Here is a 20012-nt window from a genome sequence, read left to right on the forward strand (position 1 = left end):
GAAACAACAAATAACTTGTTTTTATAGAGGCTCGTTGGTCTCCAAAGTACACAATAATACTACTGACTTATATTCCAGCCAGAAGGCAGTTGGCCAACCACAATTCTGTAAGGACAGGATATTGGGTCAGACACTTCAACTCGCATCCAGCGTGCAGGAGAAAACAGAGCTCTCTGTGATGCTAAAAGGAACCACATGAACCAAACTCACTCTTTGACTTTACAAAAGGGCATGACAATAGACAAAGAGCAAACCTCAGACAAGAATGTCATTTTGACTAACCTAAATGATAGTGTGGACAGCTCTAGTGACTGCATCAGATTTGACTAAATGCTGATGTTGTTTATGCATTGCTGTCATTAATGACTTTAGCCCTGCTTGTTTACAAATGATCTGTCGTGGCACATAAGCCTCTGCTATGACAATTGAGGTCTGTTTGAAATGAATCACGGGTGACACCAAAAAAGCAGCACTGGAAGTCAGAATAGCAGCTGATGCCTGACGAATTCGAATCCAGTTCCAACAGGTTCAAGCAAGGCCTCCATCCCAGCTGGGGGCTGGAAACCTCACTCATGTACATTCTTTGGTCATCCACAATGATTCGTGATCTATCCTTATTCTGACAATAATCACATGCTCTCTGCCAGTAACCTTTTCTCTCTCTCTAATTGCCTTCTCTTAAAGGTTTTTCATGATTTTTGAAGGAGAGTGTGTGGTAAAACTGCAGAGTCACTTTCAAGGACCCATCAAATGCCCACATACTCCCTCAGCTGAGACAAAAAGCCTTTAGAAATGATTTTTGAAGGAGATGATATAAGCATACTTGTGAAACTCGTATTATAGTGCATTTTTCATTATTTGTTTGCATACTTAAAGCCTAGTTCAAGTGGCATAATGGACAAGGATTGTGGGTTTGCGTCTCACCTGGTTGATGAGTAATACTTACCATTCCAACAATATTAACGCAGTGCAGTCTGTCAAACTTCCTGTACCCATGAGTCATTTACTAATTGTACAACTTTACACCATAATGAATTTCAGATATAGTATCTAGTTTAGGGTTTACGCTATAATTTATTTGTTCATTCTATATAAAATTCATATATCAACTGTAAGTAGGCTAGTGTGATTTTTTTTCAGTGGCGCATTGGGTCCCATGCAACATTTGTTAGCTAAGGTCAACTATTCTGAAAATGTTTTAAATAAAACAACTTCATTTCTTCATTTCTACCCCCTCAGCGAACGTCCAACCTTTTTGGATTTTTTATGGTTGCTGAATAAAAAAAAGCAATGATATTCCATTGAGTTATGTTAATTATTCCTTCAATTATGCTTATATCTTCAGACCTTATAGACAGAGCACATTTCTAGTAATTGTGCAGTTAATTCTCATATTGTTTTTTCAGACTGTTTTGAAATATTTGCCCTCTCCCCAAATTTGTCACTACTGAAACACAATAATATAGAATTTAAAAAGAAGGGTTACATTAACCTATTAAGGTTTTGCTTATACCTTCTTTGTAAATATATATTTTATTCTATTTTATTAAAATGTTTTCAGAGGTAAATCAATAACAATTACAATTTTAACAATATTTCAATTGTGATTTATGAGATTTGTTGTATTTTTAGTCCAATTTTTCTTTGTAAAAGCCTTAAAGTTTATAATACTGATTTCAAAGTTAAGGTTTCATTAGCTTGAATATACATGGAACCAAACACCATCATAACACCTTAGTTGATAATTCAATATTTATTTTATGCTTTTTTTTGACAAAACATCCCATGTTTCATTCGTGACAGCACATTTTTGGTAGTGACAGTGATGTTTTGGTAGCGACCATATCACACTACAGAATTTTAACCCACGTACTAAAACACTACTTAAACATAATAAAATACTAAAACTTTGCATAACTGTACTAAATTTTGTTTATTTCCCCACATAAAGAATTATGTTTTTCCTGTTATGGTACTGACAATTTTATGGGATAACACCCAAAAAAACAAAGATGTCACTACAATTTTAGATACATTTGAACTTAACTCAAAAATGCTAATCAGTACACTGTTACCTAGCACAGTTCTGAACACCTTCCACAGCAGCAGAATTTAGTTGTCAATACCGTATTTGAGTCCGTAACACGGTTAAGTTCACACATGTACGGTTATTTACCCGTGTGTAAACGGAACAATACTGGACAACTAGTGTTGTGTGCTTTCATGTGTGGTTTCAGTAACTTACATTTAGGAAGAAATGAGCTGTGTGTCATCTGAAAGTTTTATATCCAGTCCAGGGGCATTTCTAGGATTTTAAAACATCCGGGGCTGGTGCCAAAACACCAAGGGCTAGTGGTAGTTGGTGGGAGCTCACATCATGCTCACATAAGATTTTGTTAGACACAAGTGGTTGAACCTGCATCCTACTAGGTGGGTCCGGGGGCATTAAACCGGGGGGTTAAAGACCTTGTCACACTATTAACAATAGTAAATAGTAATCACTGCAAATAGCAAACATATCAAAGTATTATAACAAAATTATAACATTACAAAAATATGTTAGACAAATAAAATAATACATTTGAAAATGTATTTATAACTGTAACAAATATATAGTTGCATGCAAAAAGAGGGCCCTATTTTTTTTTTTTTTTCCCAAATTCCGTTTTTTTTGTTTGTTTTTTTTGTCAAATTCTGTTTTCTGTTTTAATTTTTCTGGTCTTCTTTTTAATGGTTAAATTTAATTTTATTAATTATTTAATTAGTAATTAATTAAAACCATGAATCTTATACAATTTACCGTCAATTTATCAAAAGTTAAGAAAATTTATATGTTTGGGACCCTATAAAATGTTTTATTTTTTTTGACTTTACCTTTTTTTGTTTACCAAATATGTTTTAGCATGTCTGTTTATTTGAATGCAGCTTTTATTTATTTTTACAATAGCCTTATGGAATTCTGTATTGTGTATTTTTCTGGTTATCAGATGAAGGTATAAAATATTGACTTAATTGATCTTTTAATGAAAATTATATTTTATATTTGGCAAATAAAGGGGATTTACTATTAAAATGTAAAACATGGAAGAAATATTGTGTGAAAAAAATGTATACATTTTTATTAATTAATAGTAGTAGTAGTAGTAGTAGGCACGTACATTATACTGAATGATGAATAAAGTTAAACCGAACTTTTATTTTGACGGGTTGCCGACTTGCCGTGAATACCTTTACATTTCCGTGTATATATCTGACGCTTGTTTTACTCAAATGAAACAGTGAAATGCTCATGAAGTGACGAATGTATTATGCCCTCATTTAGTGAAATGGCAGACGCTGAAATCACTGCACGCATCAGTATTACATGTGTAGAAAACGAAACCGCGCATCCGCGCCGTTCATTCATAAAAAGACACGCAGAACATGCAGGATTCATATTTAAATAGCCTTTACAGATACTAGTCCCTATCGCGACTTGATTTAAGTTTAATGACCAACTTTTGATTAATTAATTTAAACTTTGACAAATTCTGTGGAAATCATAGGGCCATACAAAAAGACATTTCGACACTCACGCCGGTAAGTAAATGCAGTTGTCAATCCCAAAAACTTAAAGTGTGAATTTAGCCTTGTTCACAGTTCACATCACTTAATATAGCTGTCAATCATTTAACATTTATATTGTAAAACAGTTGACTAATAAAGTTATTTGCAACTTCCATCTTACCTTTCTTTCACCGTTAAACTGACGTTTCTAGTTGGAATTCGCGCTCTGCTTCTCAGTAAACCCCGCCCACTTGATTTGATTGGTCATCTCAATTATTTTGAAATTTACAAGCGCGAGGCTGACTACGGTGAAAATGTAACTTCTAACGTCTAATGGAGTGCAGCAAATCAGTGCAAGAATTTTAACTGTTGATGAGGACAGTTTGGCCATTTCTTATTACCGTCCCCCTCAATGTCTGTAGTGGCCACGGCCCTGCTTTTAAGCCGTACCCTGGAGTTGGATTCACCTTCCACCTATGTGGACCAAACATTTTCAGCAAGGTAATGGTGTATCTCCTGCTACAGAATAACGGTCTAAAGCATATTGTGTCCGAAAATATCCTTTGTTATATTTTATTTTACAACGAAGTGCATTTGTGAGTTCATGGGGACGCTGAACTTGGCATTTCACGCAGGGCAAAATGTCGTTTCTCAGGCTTGCTGGGAGGAATTAAATGGATTTGGTTACATATCATTTTCAGCCATGGGAAGAAAATAAATCATACATTTACCGGAATATCGATATGAAAACAAAGAACGACGAACATTTAAATAAAACAACCCAATGAAACACCGAGCTTTAAATAGAGTTAGAAATGGTCAGCATAGTGTTGTGCCACAGGAGTGCTAAATGTCAAGTTTCTGTTTATACGCGAGTATGATATGCTCGTTGTAATTTAAAAAGCGCTAGAGGACAGTTTTTGGGTCAAGTCCAGTTTGAAAGAAGAATATGATAGACAACGCCATCCTCTCCATCCCTTCATCCAAATCCACGAAAAGCACAACGTGGAAGACGTACGAGTTAAAAAAAAAAAAAAAAAAAAAAAAAAAACTCGCTCCCAAACATTACCATAGTAACCATCAAATTCATAACATTTGTTCCAGATATTCAGCAGTGAATAAAAAGTGTGCCAAATAACCCTAGTACACTCTAAAGTGGAAACTACAGTTGCATGTTTCCCTTTTTTATGTATTTATTTGTATAAAAAGAAATGGACATTATAGTCATTTAGATAGAGGTATTTTTATGTCCCAGTTTAAAACATCAAAAGCTGTATATTTGCCATCAATGAAACGCTGTTGGAAAACTGAACGCCTCTTGCCACACTTATAATGAGTGGGCTATGAAAGTATATAAAGTAAAAGATTTGGCAGCTTGTGTGTGATTTGCTTGACCTCTCTGAATCCCTCCATACAGCAACCCCAGTATTCTTGGGTGGCTGTCCCCTACCTCTGCTCCCCTCACAATGTAATCTTATATCATTCACACCACTCTGCCTCCATCCAAGTACAGGCCATGGTCCAGACTCCAATTAGTGGTCACACTAACAGGCGGAGATGACGCCTGCCCCTCAAATTACCCACAGCAGCATGTTTAAAGACTGCAAGGGGGGTATTGCTGCTGGCACACCGTGGGCTGATGCTCAGGAGTCAGGCAGCTCTGCTTTAATTAAAGGGTGAATTTGCATTTGTTTCTGCTGCTTGTGTTTCAGAAATTTATTTCAAATGGCAATGCCACCCAGTATTATGACCCGAGTGTATTCAGGTATGACGGCAGGACGGCATTGATGGACTATATGCAGGGCTCCAGGAGGGAAGCAGGGCTGTAATCTTCAAAAATGTTTGTGGGTCAACTTTTTTATTTGTATGATAGAATCAGTGTGCCATAACCTCCACAAACACTTTATAGATTGTGCAATTTTATTCTTATATGCAATTGTAAAAGTGTTTCTCAAATGGAAACTGCAGGGAGTTTGTGAGTTGATGGAAAAACTGGTAATTCATAAAAACCAATGTAAAAAAAAAACATAGGAATGTGCAATTAATCGAATTATTCACAGTATAACCTTTGCATACATATTTGCAGAATTTCCAGCATTTTTGTGGACACAAGTTTAAAGCATTCCATTAGTCTAGTATTTAGCTTGAAATTCAAAGTCAAACTGTAACATGCAGTTTTAAAACATGTTTTAAAACTCTAAGTCTTTTCGTAATTACTTCAAATAATAATAAAATCAGTAACAATTATTCATATGTGTTGTTAAATTATTATTACAGTACAATTGTAATTTACAACAGTAATGTCAGTCTTTTTCTAATTAGAGTAAAATGAATAATAATAATAATAATCATGAATAATAATATAATTTAATTACTATTCGGCACTTTTTATTTTTGATGACATGGTAAAACATAATGGATGACTACCCAAAATAGTTATTTTTCTATTTTGTGAATTTCCAACAAAGCTCAAAGCACCTTAACTTGTCTCCCTCTAGGGGATAAAAATGTAACTGCCATGTAATTTAACAACCTTCATGTGAACACAAAACCTCAAAGCAGTATTAAAAGAGAAGTGCACTTCCAGAATGAAAATTTCCTGATAATTTACTCACCCCCAAGTCATTCAAGATGTTCATGTCTTTCTTTCTACAGTCACAAAGAAATTAAGGTTTTTGAGGAAAACATTCCAGGAATTTTCTCCATATAATGGACTTCAGTGTTGACCAGTGGGTTGAAGGTCCAAATTGCAGTTTCAATGCAGCTTCGAAAGGCTCTACATGATCCCAGCAGAGGAATAAGCATCTTATTTAGTAAAACAAGTGGTCATTTTCTGAAAATATTACAAATTTATATACCTTTTAACCACAAACGCTTGCACTAGCTCTGCGATGCACATGCACATCTTCATGCATTGCGTTATCATTTGGAAAAGTCACAGACACAGTTATTCGTTTGTGTACTTTGGTTAAAAAAAAAGGTAGGGTAGGGCGAAAACTTCAAAATCATCCGACATTGTTGTTTTACCTTTTTTGTAAAGGCCGTTTGTCTTTTTTTGCACGTTTGTTGCATGCATGATCATGTAATTTGTCAGGTCGAGCTAGTGCATGATGAGCATTTGTGGTTAAAAAGTATATAAATTTGTATTTTTCTTAGAAAATGACCAATCGTTTTGCTGGATTAGACCCGTATTCCTCAGCTGGGATAGTGTAGAGCCATTGAAACTGCAGTTTGTACCTTCAACCTGTTGGCCACCACTTAAGTCCACTACATGGAGAAAAACTGGAATGTTTTCTTCAAAAACATTAATTTATTTTCGACTGAAGAATGAAAGACATGAACATTTTTGACACGTGGGAGTAAATTATCAGGAAATTTTCATTCTGGTAGTGAACTTCTCCTTTAATGTGGCCGAGTAGCTAGTTTTCTCTTGGCAGAGGAGTAAACATCTTAAAAAAGGATGCGTTTGTGAATTAAGCAGTGAAGATTTCTTTCTTCTGGTACATGGGATGTAAATGCAGAACCAATGGCAAAAGTAACTGGAAAGACACTAACCCAAAAATTTTAGTTTTAGTAGAAATGTGATGCATTTTTTACAAATATTATGTGCGTTACATCAAAACGTACAGGTATAACTGCCTGAACAAGCTTTACGGCAAACAAGTTTGTGCTATTGTAACCTTACAGCAAGTTACTTTACATAAAACCATCTGCAAACCTTTCAAGTATAATCAGTATCTGTATGGTGTTCAAAAGGCACTTTTGACAAAGTGTTCATACAAACTAGACGTGTTTTTGTTATTTCCAGTGAAATCCTCAGACATGTTTGGGAAATTTTCAGCAGAGCAACTCCCTCTTCTTGAATGTGTCATATATAATAGTTGTACTGTTTGACTCGTCACTCCATGTGACAGACCTGCGCTCATATTTTAAAAACATCACACAAAAAGCCTCTTGACAATGTAAGAACAATGCTGACACTCACATCTTCGCAGTGCTGAGACAACACTTGTGACCACAGCACAGCAAATTCTCTTCTCTTCCTTGTTCCTGGTTAGTTACAAAAGGAATCATAGTGTTTCCTCTGCAGTGTGGCCCAGTCTTTTACATAATGCTGAGTGTTTTCAAGTTTTTAACAGTGAATCTGTCAGTTCAGTATACCATTGATCTCACAGCTGCTCGTCTCATCGTCATGCATACCCATCAGCCCTCTGATGACCGTGAGACCTGAGGAGGCAGTAATGGATTTGTAATAGGAATTCAGGGAAATGAAGTATATAAGGAAATAATATTTACAGATATGAAGCTTAGATAACCGCTACAATTAAGCACACATTGTTATTGCAAAGTCAACATTGAGAGAGAAAAGAAAACGGCTGTGCAAAATGTATTTTAACACGTTAACGTAACATATTTAATATATATGTAAAACAGTCATTTTTAAAACACTGCTTTAGATTAAGATTTACTGTGAAAAACTGTCTATTGATATAGTAGTACAATTAAAATTGATTAAAGAACCATTAAATTAGAAATACATTTGTTGTTTAAAATTTAGCCAACAGAATTTCCCTTTCACCTAGGTACAAATGATTTCATCTGGAAATCTAGTTCCTCTTTTAATCCACAAAAACCATTTGAGGCTTAACAACGAAACTTTTTTTTTGTTCCAGGTTTCAAAAATTTCCAAGACTCACGTCGGCGAATTGCGATGGGCCAGATGAGAAGGGTAGAGAGACAGAGAGCTGCAACGCCAGCCACACCGCCGGTGACGATCACCATGACATTGCGGTAAAACCATTTACAATCAGAGTCTGGTGTTCTGTAAATAAAGAGCAAAATAATGTGAGAAACTGTACAAGGGCAAGTTGAAATCTACATAAAACAGGAGACAATGAACAGTTACAGTCTTGAAAATGAAGGTTCTTTATTGGCATCAGTGGTTCCATGAAGAACCTTGAACATCCATGGAACCTTTCAAATGCAGAAAAGGTTCTTTATAATCAGAAAAGGTTCTTTAGATTTTTAAATGTTCTTCAAAATGGTTCTTTTAAGAGCTTTTAACACCCTTTCGGAACCTTGTGTACACTTTCACAGACTCTGCACACTACTGAATATATAAAGGCCAGCTGTAACATACACATTACAATAACCAGTGAAAATCTGTTCTAAAATGAGACCAGTAGATTAAATTCTACATTCCCAGCCACTACAGTCAGGAACCTGGAATTGGAATGGAAATGGAATTAAAGGGGAATGGAAATGTTTGTACTCACTGACAGGGATGTAAAGCCTGTATTATCATCACTCCAATTCCGTTTGCCACCTTATCAGTGAAGCTCATTGCACCGTACACGAAAGCACCACTTTGCTGTTAAAAGAAACTTTTTTATTAGCGCTGCTGAAAAGTAATTCTGAATTAGTTCCTTTAAAGATGAAGTTCACTTCCAGAACAAAAATGTACAGATGATTTACTCACCCCCTTGTCATCAAAGATGTTCACGTCTTTCTTTAGTCGTAAAGAAATTATGTTTTTTGAAGAAAAAATTTCAGGAATATTCTCCATATAGTGGATTTCTATAGCGCCCGCGAGTTTGAACTTCCAAAATGCAGTTTAAATGCAGCTTCAAGGGGCTCTGAATGATCCCAGCCAAGGTTGAAGGGTCTTATCTAGCGTAACAATGTTAATTTCTGGAATTTTTCAACATACCCTAATTGTATTGACCCGGAATGCAGAGAGTTCACGCAGAGCTAGACAAGTCGAGCATTTGAGGTTAAAAAGTATATAAATTTGTAATTTTTTTTTTTTTTTTTAAGAAAATAACCGATCGCTTCGCTAGATAAGACTCTTCTTTCTAGGCTGTTTAGAGCCCTTTGAAGCTGCATTTTGGAAGTTCAAACTTAGGGGCATCACTGAAGTCCACTATATGGAGAAAAATCCTGAAATGTTTTCCTCCAAAAACATAATTCCTTTATGACTGATGAAAGAAAGACATAAACATCTTGGATGACAAGAGAGAGAGTACATTATCTGTACATTTTTGTTCTAGAAGTTAACTTTAAGGCTTAGATCATATTGCTTAAGTGACACCATATGGAAAGTCTTCTATTCATAATATTCCAGTTAAAAAGTCATCATGTCTGAATCAGCAGAGAGACATGCACTGATAAAGCACTGTTTACAAGCTCAAACAGTCCAAAACATTTATTGGCGAATTTGTATCTTGCAAACATGGAGCTTTTTACTTCACAAGATAATTAATTGATGGACTAGTGTAGTGTGGATCACTTGTGGATCATTGTGTTGTTTTTATCAGCTGTTTGAACTTTCATTCTGAGAACGCCCATTCACTGCAGAGGATCCTTTAGCTACATTTCTCAAAATTTGCTCCAATCAAGAAACCTAAAATCTGAATAGCCTTAAAAGGTTAGTTCACCCAAAAATGAACATTCTGGCATTAATTACTCACCCTCATGTCGTTCCAAACCTGTAAGAACTTTGTTCATCTTTGGAACACAAATTAGGATATTTCTGATGAAATACATGAAACAAAAATAGCAACTTTATTCAATAAACTTAATTGAATAAAGTCATTATTTTTGTTTTCTTTGCACACAAAAAGTATTCTTGTAGTTTCATAAAATTACAGTTGAACCACTGATGTCGCATGGACTATTTTAACAATGTCCTACTACCTTTCTGGGCCTTGAACAGGGTAGATGCATTGCTGTCTATGGAGAGTCACAAAGCTCTCGAATTTCCTCAAAAATATCTTGATTTGTGTTCTGAAGATGAACAAATGTCTTATGGGTTTGAAAGGACATAAAAGTGAATTTTCATTTTTGGGTGAACTATCCCTTTAAGGCAAGTAAAATTTCAGAAATTTGTAATTTTTCTGGGGAAAAAAATCTATTTTAGATTTTAAATTGCTGTTGGAAATGGTTTTGTCATATGTCCACTTGCTCAGGAGTTGAATGAATAAGTCCAATTTGCTTAGTATTAATAAACTTGACTGAACCACCAGGCTGATAATATCAGATGTGTGCAAAGCCCCTCAAAATAGATTTATAATTATCATCACTTGATATCATCACATACTCTTTGATCCCCGATGAGATTGGCAGTCATGGACAGTGACATGACCAGAATGACAGCAGATCCAGCTCCTAGCAGCACGGCAGCTCCGTAAACCCGTGGACCCATGTTCGTGTCCACCAAAACCCAAAAGGAAAACACCATTACAGGCACAAGACCTACAAAATAGGCCATCTGCAAAAGCAGAAATGAAATATGAGGCACTGTAACTCACAATATACTGAAGTAGTAAGTTAAACTGTGAAAACTTACAGAGGGGCCGATCAATTTGTTCACAGGCTTCATAACCAGAGAAGATCCAAACCCACTGATATACATGACCAGGGGAATAGTTGCAATGTAGTTCTGCAAAAAAAAAAAAAAAAAAAAAAAGAGTGGATATTCTGATCAATTTTACATCCGTTTTATTGTGTAAGTACATATCTGACCAAACCAGCTTCACTGTACACATGTAGCCCAAATAAAGTATAAGTACACTGTGTTAATGTTAGTTTCCGTGTTTAAGCAATGTAAGTCAACAATGAAAGGCTTTCATTGTTTCATTGTACAAAAACAAAACTATCTTCCTTTGTGTTCCACACAGTATTATTTACAAAACATTATGGTGTTTATTAATGATTTGAAATTAGGTTGTATATTTTTTTGATTTTCAGCTTTAAATTGAGTTCTTATTTAAATTTTGTTCTCAGTTTTAAATTTAGTTGTTATAATTTTATTATGTGCTTTTGTAATTTTTGTTGAAGGAGAAGTCCACTTCTAGAACAAACATTTACAGCTTATGTACTCACCCCTTGTCATCCAAGATGTTCATGTCTTTCTTTCTTCAGACGTAAAGAAATTGTTTTTTGAGGAAAACATTTCAGCATTTTCCTCCATATAATGGACTGATATGGTGCCCCGAGTTTGAACTTCCAAAATGCAGTTTAAATGCAGCTTCAAGCAATCCCAAATGCGGTTGTAAACGATCCCAGCTGAAGAAGAAGGGTCTTATCTAGCCAAATGATCAATTTATATACTTTTTAATGTCAAACACTCATCTTGTCTTGCTCTGTCTGGACTCTTTTTACTGGTTCATTCTTTTTTGTTATGGGTGTTATGGGTGATTTTGAAATGGTTTTTTAAGGTTGAGAGAGAAAATATGATTGGAGTTTTTCGACATACACTAACTGTCTTGCATAGCAAGACAAGATGACCATTTGAGATTAAAAAGTATTTAAATTGTATTTTCTAAAATAAAAATAACCGACCGTTTTGCTAGATAAGACCCTTCTTCCTCGGCTGGGATCATTTACAACCACATTTGGGATCGTTTGAAGCTGCATTTAAAGTGAATTTTGGAAGTTCAAACTCGAGGCACCATATCAGTCCATTATATGGAGAAAAATCCTGAAATGTTTTCTTCAAAAACCAATTTCTTTACAACTGAAGAAAGAAAGACATGAACATCTTGGATGACAAGGGGGTGAGTACATTATCTGTGAATTTTTGTTCTGGAAGTGGACTTCTCCTTTAAGGCTTTAATATATATATATATATATTATTTTAATATGATGTACATATAATTTGATATTTCTATTTAGCCTTATTTTTATTGCAGTTTTATTCAATAATTGTAGTATTTCAACTCTATTTTAACAAATTTCTTTCTTTTTTATTTTTGTAGGTAGTTTCCAAGGCAGTGTTTCTTTAAGTTTTTTAAAGCTAGGGTTAGGTTAGAGTTATTTATATTATTATTTATTTCTCATATATAAATGAGGACTAGGAATATTTATTTTTAGGTGAACTATCCGTTGAACATACTCATGGCTTTGATTTTCCAAACAAAATTTATTTTTATGAGTTTGTTTTGGTAAATGTCATGTTTCTCACCTTTGGAAGCGATAAGGAGTTTGTCAGATACATCGGGATGTATGTTTGGGACAAATTTACAATCAGTCTTGTGCACATATATAGTATGGCAACCTGGAGGAGGAAAACAAAAATATCTTTATTGTTAGTCAACAACATAATGTGAAATATTTGAAGAGTTCAGATGCAAAACCAGCTAAATCCATCTGACGTCTTTCTTTAAAAAATGCATTTTTATCAGGCTCAGATGTATAGGTTTCTATGTAAGTACTTCTGATTGGGCTGAGGCTGGTATTTTAGCGAGTTTGAAGAAAAAGTATTTGATGGACGTATAATATGTGTCGAGAGCATTCACTCAGTATCATTATCTCATTTTTGACCGAGATGGCTTTTAGCTGGTTTTGCATCTGAACTCTTCATTTTATTATTAAGAGGATTTTTACTTTTGTAGCATACATAATAACACTTTGTGTGTTTTTGTGCTTTTGTGTGCCTCTATAAGATCACCTGACAGAAGGCAGGCTCGACGAGCCAGTGTTTCCATTGCAGCAGGGGTCCAGAGATCTGGGAAGAGTCAGAGATCGGAAACTGAGATTTCTCAGTCTCTTCACTCTCCTGAGGCTGGACTCTTTCCTCCTTAGTGCCCATGTGAAAGATGATGGAGGTAACAGTACCGATGGCCCATATTATGAGCGCCAGATACTGTCACAAAAAAGACAAAGCAGATATTACAAGGAAATTATAGTAGCAATTTCCTAGATGATATTTTGAAGAATGTTGCCAACCAAACAGTTTCCATTCCTATTGACTTCCAGTGTATTTTTCGTCCACACGATGAAAGTTGATGAGAACAGAATCTGTTTGGGTACCAGAATTCTTCAAAATATCTTCTTTTACTATTTTTAGAATCTATATATGTTCTTTTAATATTTTCCACAGAAGAAAGTAAGTCATACAGGTTTGGAACGACAGAATTTTCATTTTGGGAGGAGAGGGGACTCCTTTTGATTGTAAACACTTTCAACTTGATACACATCTTTAAATTTGATCTTCAAATTGGGTATATATTTGCATTTACTCACTCTAAATATTGGAACATCAACCCAGCCCAGAGTCTGGGATATTGATGGGTCTTCTAAATGTTGGGATTGGAAGTGGAACAAGACCCATGCCACAGCATATACTGTAATGTTTGCCACCACTGTGAAAGCATACCTGTTCAGGAAATCAAACAGTTTTTGTACAATCAATGTTAAATAAGGCCACATATTCACAGAGGCAGACAGTAGTGGGAATTTTTACTCTGATGTGAAAGTACTTTTCAAGTGTCTGTACTTTATCAGAATGTTTTCTTTAAAAATCTTTACTTCACAACATTCCAAAGCATAATATTGCACTTTTGACTTCAATACGTTTCAAATTAAATATTTAATACTTAATTACATTACAAATCTATTACTTTCTTTACTTTTATTACTACATTTTTAAAGTTCTTAAGTATTAAAGGTAAACCAACAACTTTTATTTATGCTGTGTAATGCAGTAAGAAGTATAACATTATGCTTTGGAAAGTAGTAAAGTCAGATCAGCTGTTGATTGGATGGAGGCGCATTTGAATGCAGTTTTTAAGCAGACTAAATAACTAATAGTGTCACTTACTAAGGCATATCTTTTTTGGTCTACATTGGTTATTTCACTTGAGGAGTGATATTGTACCTGTACGATGTTAGTTCCACTTTGGCATGCTCGCATGTGACCAGCTCAGGAATGAGCGACAGGTGGGATATCTGGGTAGCAGCCCATCCAAACTGGAAGATGATGATAAACGGGATGGCGTAAATCAGTCCCGTGGTCTGTGGGGTTTTCTCATCGCATCCAATGCAGGGGTTGAATATGAAGGGAAAGGAGACAAACACGCTTATTGTTCCTGTGAAGAAATGGACAGCAAACTGAACAGTTAGTGCTGTGAAATTAAGGCAGTCAGAAAGATCATAACTTGGACCTTTTCTACAGCATGACGCAGCTCATTTTGCAAAGTCTAACACAATTTGTAGTGTCGGCTGCGTTTGTAATGCCTGTTACAAACTATTGAAGTGCTACTAAGTGACAGCTTAATGCTAAATTTGCAAACCTGTTCCCCATTACAATTTTATATTTTTCACAAGGTTTTGTCAGCTTAAAATATTTGCCCATTGATGTAAAACGCCAAACACACACAAAACAAATTATACCACTACAGAAATTTGGTTTAAAAATTCTTGAACTTCACGTTCAATTCACTGACCACTTGTTGGTGAGAAACACTTCTGTTTTTAAGTTTCAAAGCCTTATTTTGCACGCTATTCGTTGAAAGTGCAACAGACAGTTCCCTGACAACAGCTGACGAGCTTCCGTCCAACTTCCCCGTTTACTTTGAATATGAATCATCCGTCTGACAGACTCCACAACTGCACTTTAGGTCCTTAGCGGTAATTTGCAGGGATTTTTAAGGGAATTTAGGCGGAATACACCGCAATAACAAACTATTGTAAAGCACCACTGCAACTTGCTTTCATTTTAATATTTTATAACAGTAATTCTATGGAACTTTAAGTAAAAATTCTGAAAATACGAGAGACAGAAATCATAGAAAGCGGGCTCCTCACACCGCCTGACAGAGTCAGTTTATTTAGTTACAAGCACAGGTACAAGTTTGAATTCACAGGCTTACCCACTAAATGCCAGGTCTTTCTTTTTCCATACTTTCCGCATCCTGACGTCCGGTCGGATTCGTAACCGACGAGCGGAGTGCAGATCCCGTCCGCGATCTGTCCGACCAGCAGCAGCGCACCTGCGTTCGTATCCTTGAAACCGAGAACCGAGTGATAAAACACCAGTAAATACGTGAACCACATAGACGCGCAGAGGTCGTTGAAGAAATGCCCGATGGCGTACGTCAGTCGCCTGCACGCGGGTAAAGTTACAGACTGATCGGACATCGTGTGAATGAAGGAAACCGTAAACGGCGCGTGTGGAGTGAAAGAGCGGCTCTCTTACGCGCTGCTATCAGACAGACAAACGACTGAAATAAACCCTGAATCCCACTGAAAGTGATCCCAAGGATGCTTTAGTTTGAAGTAAAAGTGAAATGGCTTCTGCCATTGATTGTTTGCATCCAGCAGTGCCCGTTTTCGGTTTTAATTCTCCATCTCACAGCCACGCTATCCAGGGAAAGGGGATGTTGAAATGATTTTAACAGACAGCACATGCCCTCTTTTAAAGGAGGAAAGGAAAATATACCAACGTCACCTTTGAATGTAAATGTATAGTTTGTGGGAGTAACCAAAAACAAAAGCAAAAAAGGATTTATACTGACAAAGTAAAAAGTGTAAGAACTAAGTAGTCTAACATGTAAAAGTAGTAACACTTATAATGTGTTTTAATGGACCTCTACAACTGTGAATGCTTTTCTAGATTGAAACAGATAAAGAGATGTTAGAAGTTCCTAAAATACAAACAGAGCTGGGTAACTGGATTACATAATGGGTTACAAAATCAGATACTAGTTACTTTTGTAAGGATTACACAATTACATATTATTTACACAATAGCAATAAATTATACATAATTTATTGATTCCCCCTTTCATCTTTTAAATTTTCCTTTCTAAAATAGCCTACTGTTTATATACTTTCAGAAAGTTTTCCAGTTTTGTGGACATTCACATAAAAATCAGTCACTGGTCAGGTGGTGACAGCAATTGACCACTGGGTTTACAAAATAATAATTTCATTTTAACTACTGATGAACACATTGTTTTTTTATTTGATTTACCATTCTGTAGGTTATTTAACTGTGTATTTCTGTCTTTGGAAGGCTTTTGTCTTTCAGACACATTAAAATGCACAAATTCACAGACATCTTTTTTTTGTCGTTTTTACTTAATATATTTACTTTTAATAGATTTTAAAATAAATATTTTAATAATTATCACATTTGCATGTTCATTGGTTCTCTATCGTTGGATATGGTCACATGACATACAGGTAAACAAATATTACATTTGTTTAGTTGTTTATTTTGATTGATTTTAAAATTATTTAAATGTAATGTTTTTTTTATATATATAATTTAATTAATTATTAACACTCCATTAAGCTCACAAACCAGATCGGGAAACTTTGACATAATATAATGTTTAATGCACTTCATGTTGTTAATAATAATAAATAGAATATATTTTCTTATTCTTTGTATTTGTCAGTATGGTACAGGATTATCCTATTTAAATCAATGTTATAAACGAGTTAGGTCAAAAGTAATCTAAAAGTAGTATGATTATATTACTTTAAATGGGCAATGTAATGGATTATGTTACAACTACAATTTTTGTCATGTTATTTGGAATCAGTCATGGATTACAATTCGTACGTATTCTACCCAGCTCTGAATACAGATGCAGAATCTATTAACCCTCATGGGTTAATAAATGACTAAATCAATCGCCCAAGAACTATTCCTTTTTTAAACCTCACAAGATCTGATGCACAACGATGACTCTGAACATCATCTTGCGGTCATATGACAAGTGACAGTTCCACTGATGCTTGGCCATAAGACATTCATCACAAACTAATAATGATGTCACACTTAGCATTTGAAAAATACACCAAGTACTAAATGGGTCTAATATGCATGACCTGCAGATAAATTAATGATTCAGCAGCTTATGAATTGCAAATACTAATTAAATCCTAATTACTTTTGTTTTATAAACACTTGGATGCACACACACTATATACACAGAAGTATCTGGGACACATCTCATAATTATAAAATTCATGTGTTTCAATCAGAGCTATCGCCACGGGTATATAAAATTAGCACCTAGCCATGCAGTCTACATTTACAAACATGGGGCTTTCTGAAGAGATCATCCCTACTAGGTATATCATGGTCAACTGTAAGAGGTATTATTGGAAAGCAGAAGCATTAAAGAACAACAACTCAGCCACAAAGCATGAGACCACATTAAGTCACAGAGCGGGATCACTGAGTGCTGAGGCACAGGGTGTGTAAAAGTCACCAACACTTGGCTGATTCCATAGCGGAAGTTACAAACAGTACAAAAACTTGTGGTGGAAGCTTCATGTAATGGGTTTTTTTACGAGTGAGCAGATGCATTATACATCAAGTATAATGATAAATGTCGGATAGAGTGGTGTAAAGCACACCGACAATGGACTCTGGAGCAGTGGAAACCTGTTCTGAGTCATGAATCACACTTCTCTGTTAGGCAGTCTGATAAACAGGTGGGGTTTGATTTTAAGAGACTTGTAGATACTAGGAGAATGTCACCTGAATGCTTTGTGCCAAGGAGGGATGGAGGAGGGATGATGGGCTAGGCCTTTTACATCCAGTGAAGAAAAATCTTAAAGCTTTAGCATACATTTGGACATTTTGATGTGCTTTCAACTTTGTGGGAACAGATTGGGGAAAGCTCCAAAGCACAATGTAAGATGCTTAAAGACATGTTTGGATGTGTTTGTGTGGAAGAACTTGATTGTCCCGCACAGAGCCCTGACCTTAACCACATCCAATGCATTTGGGATGAACTGGAACGGAGACTGCGAGCTAGGCCTTCGCATCCAACATCAGTACCGGATCTCACAAATGATCTACTGGACAAAAGGGCACAACACAGAAACACTCCAAAATCTTGTGAAAAGCAGTTATTGCCAGAAAATGGCACCTATGTACACTGCCCTCCAAAAGTTTGGAAACACCCCTGGCAAAGTGTGGTTTTGGACAATATCAGCATAAATCCTTATCATTTTTTTGGTGAAAATACATTAAAGTAACAACATTATCATTGAAGACCAGCAATAATAATTTTCATTTTGATTACATAATAATGGTAATATATACATGTCAGACATGCCCCTTTACAAGCTGTGATGCCTGGTTACTGGTTTAAACTTGGCTGAGGTTTTTAAAAGATTTTTGGGTCAGCACATCTTAATAGCTTCAACAATTGATTGCCAATTAAGTTTAGAATACAATGAATTTAGGCCCAGATTATGCAGAGCTGTAATAGCTGCTAATGCTGGATATTTTGATTAATTGAAAATATACGTTTTTTGTATGTATAAACTGTTTATGTAATAAAATGTTTTCGTGGTTTGTGTTGTCCCTTATCAATGCAAAATTATCACAAATTAAAAAGGATTCATGCCAATATTGTCCAAAACCACACTTTGCCAGGGGTGTTTCCAAACTTTTGGAGGGCAGTGTACATAGGTGCCATTTTGTAGGTGTATTTATATGATCCCAATATATATATATATTTATATATTTATATATATATATATATATATATATATATATATATATATATATATATATATATATGATCCCAGGCTCTCTGTGTGTGCGTGTATATATATATATATATATATGTATGTGTGTGTGTGTGTGTGTGTGTGTGTGTGTTTCTTATGCTCATCAAGGTTTTATTTATTTGATCAAAAATACAGAAAAACTAATATAATAAAATATTACTGCAATTAAATGATCTAATTGAATATACTATAAAAATAATTTAAATAAAAATATAATATTAATATAACATATTATATTGTTTATATATTATATTTATAAATCATTTTAATCAATATATATTGTTTATATATTATATTTATAAATCATTTTAATCAGCCATTACTTCAGTCTTCAGTGTCAAAAGATCCTTGAGAAATCATTCTAATACGCTGATTTATTACCAATATTGGAAACAGTTAATACTTTTTTGGAATCTGTGATTCTTTTTTCAGGATTCTTTGATGAAAAAAAAGAAAGAACAGCATTTATTCAAAATAGAAATCTTTTAAGTCTTTAATATTACGTTTTATCAATTTAACACATCCTTGCTGAATAAATGTATTCATTTCATTCAAAGAAAGAAAGAAAGAAAAATTACTGACCCCAAACTTTGAACAGTAGTGGTCACTGTTACATAAGATTTCTATTTTAAATAAATTATGTTCTTTTTAACGTTTAATTAAAAAAAAAAAAACCTTAAAAAAGAATCACATGTTCCCAAAAAAAAAAAAAAAAAAAAAAAAAAATAAGCAGCAGAACTGTTTCAACACTGATAATAAATTAGAATGATTTCTGAAGAATCATGTGACACTGAAGACTGGAGTGATGATACTGAAAATTCAGCTTTGCATCACAGGAATAAATTATATTTTAAAGTATATTAAAGTAAAAAAAAAAAAAAAAAACTTTTAAAAATAATAGCAATAATATTTCACAATAGTACTGTTTTTTTTTCTGTATTTTTAATAAAATAAACATACCCTTGATGAGCAGACGTCTTTAAAAACATTAAAAATCTATTCAGAACTTTTGAACGGCAGTGTATACACACACACGCGCACAGGAACTGTCCAAAACACATATCTACAACACCATTCATAACCATCATGTCACAAAAATAATGCAATCACCCCCCCAAAAAAAGTCAGTGCAGGACACTTGC

The 20012-nt window shown here is 34.8% G+C and overlaps 1 protein-coding gene across 1 annotated transcript; it reads right to left on the minus strand.

The window, feature by feature from the left end:
* Positions 1 to 6822: 6822 nt before the first annotated feature.
* Positions 6823 to 15854, minus strand: mfsd12b (major facilitator superfamily domain containing 12b). Its single transcript, XM_051117667.1, has 10 exons — positions 15201 to 15854; positions 14207 to 14417; positions 13573 to 13705; positions 12998 to 13192; positions 12512 to 12604; positions 10895 to 10987; positions 10646 to 10816; positions 8823 to 8917; positions 8244 to 8368; positions 6823 to 7773 (listed from the first exon to the last, which is right to left on the minus strand). The coding sequence occupies exons 1-10, from the start codon at positions 15466 to 15468 to the stop codon at positions 7694 to 7696; spliced, it is 1464 nt and encodes a 487-aa protein (XP_050973624.1). The 5' UTR covers positions 15469 to 15854; the 3' UTR covers positions 6823 to 7693.
* Between the last annotated feature and the right edge of the window lie 4158 nt (positions 15855 to 20012).

The sequence above is a fragment of the Labeo rohita genome, chromosome 8, assembly GCF_022985175.1.
Source record: "Labeo rohita strain BAU-BD-2019 chromosome 8, IGBB_LRoh.1.0, whole genome shotgun sequence".
Classification (NCBI taxonomy): Eukaryota; Metazoa; Chordata; class Actinopteri; order Cypriniformes; family Cyprinidae; genus Labeo; species Labeo rohita.

Coding starts and splice junctions, on each gene's coding strand:
- mfsd12b (XM_051117667.1), bottom strand. CDS start 15,468: ATGTCCGATCAGTCTGTAACTTTACCCGCGTGCAGGCGACTGACGTAC. Junction 10,988..12,511: donor ACTCCTTATCGCTTCCAAAG/GTGAGAAACATG, acceptor TTTTTTTTGCAG/AACTACATTGCAACTATTCC. Junction 7,774..8,243: donor GCCCATCGCAATTCGCCGAC/GTGAGTCTTGGA, acceptor CTGCCTCCTCAG/GTCTCACGGTCATCAGAGGG.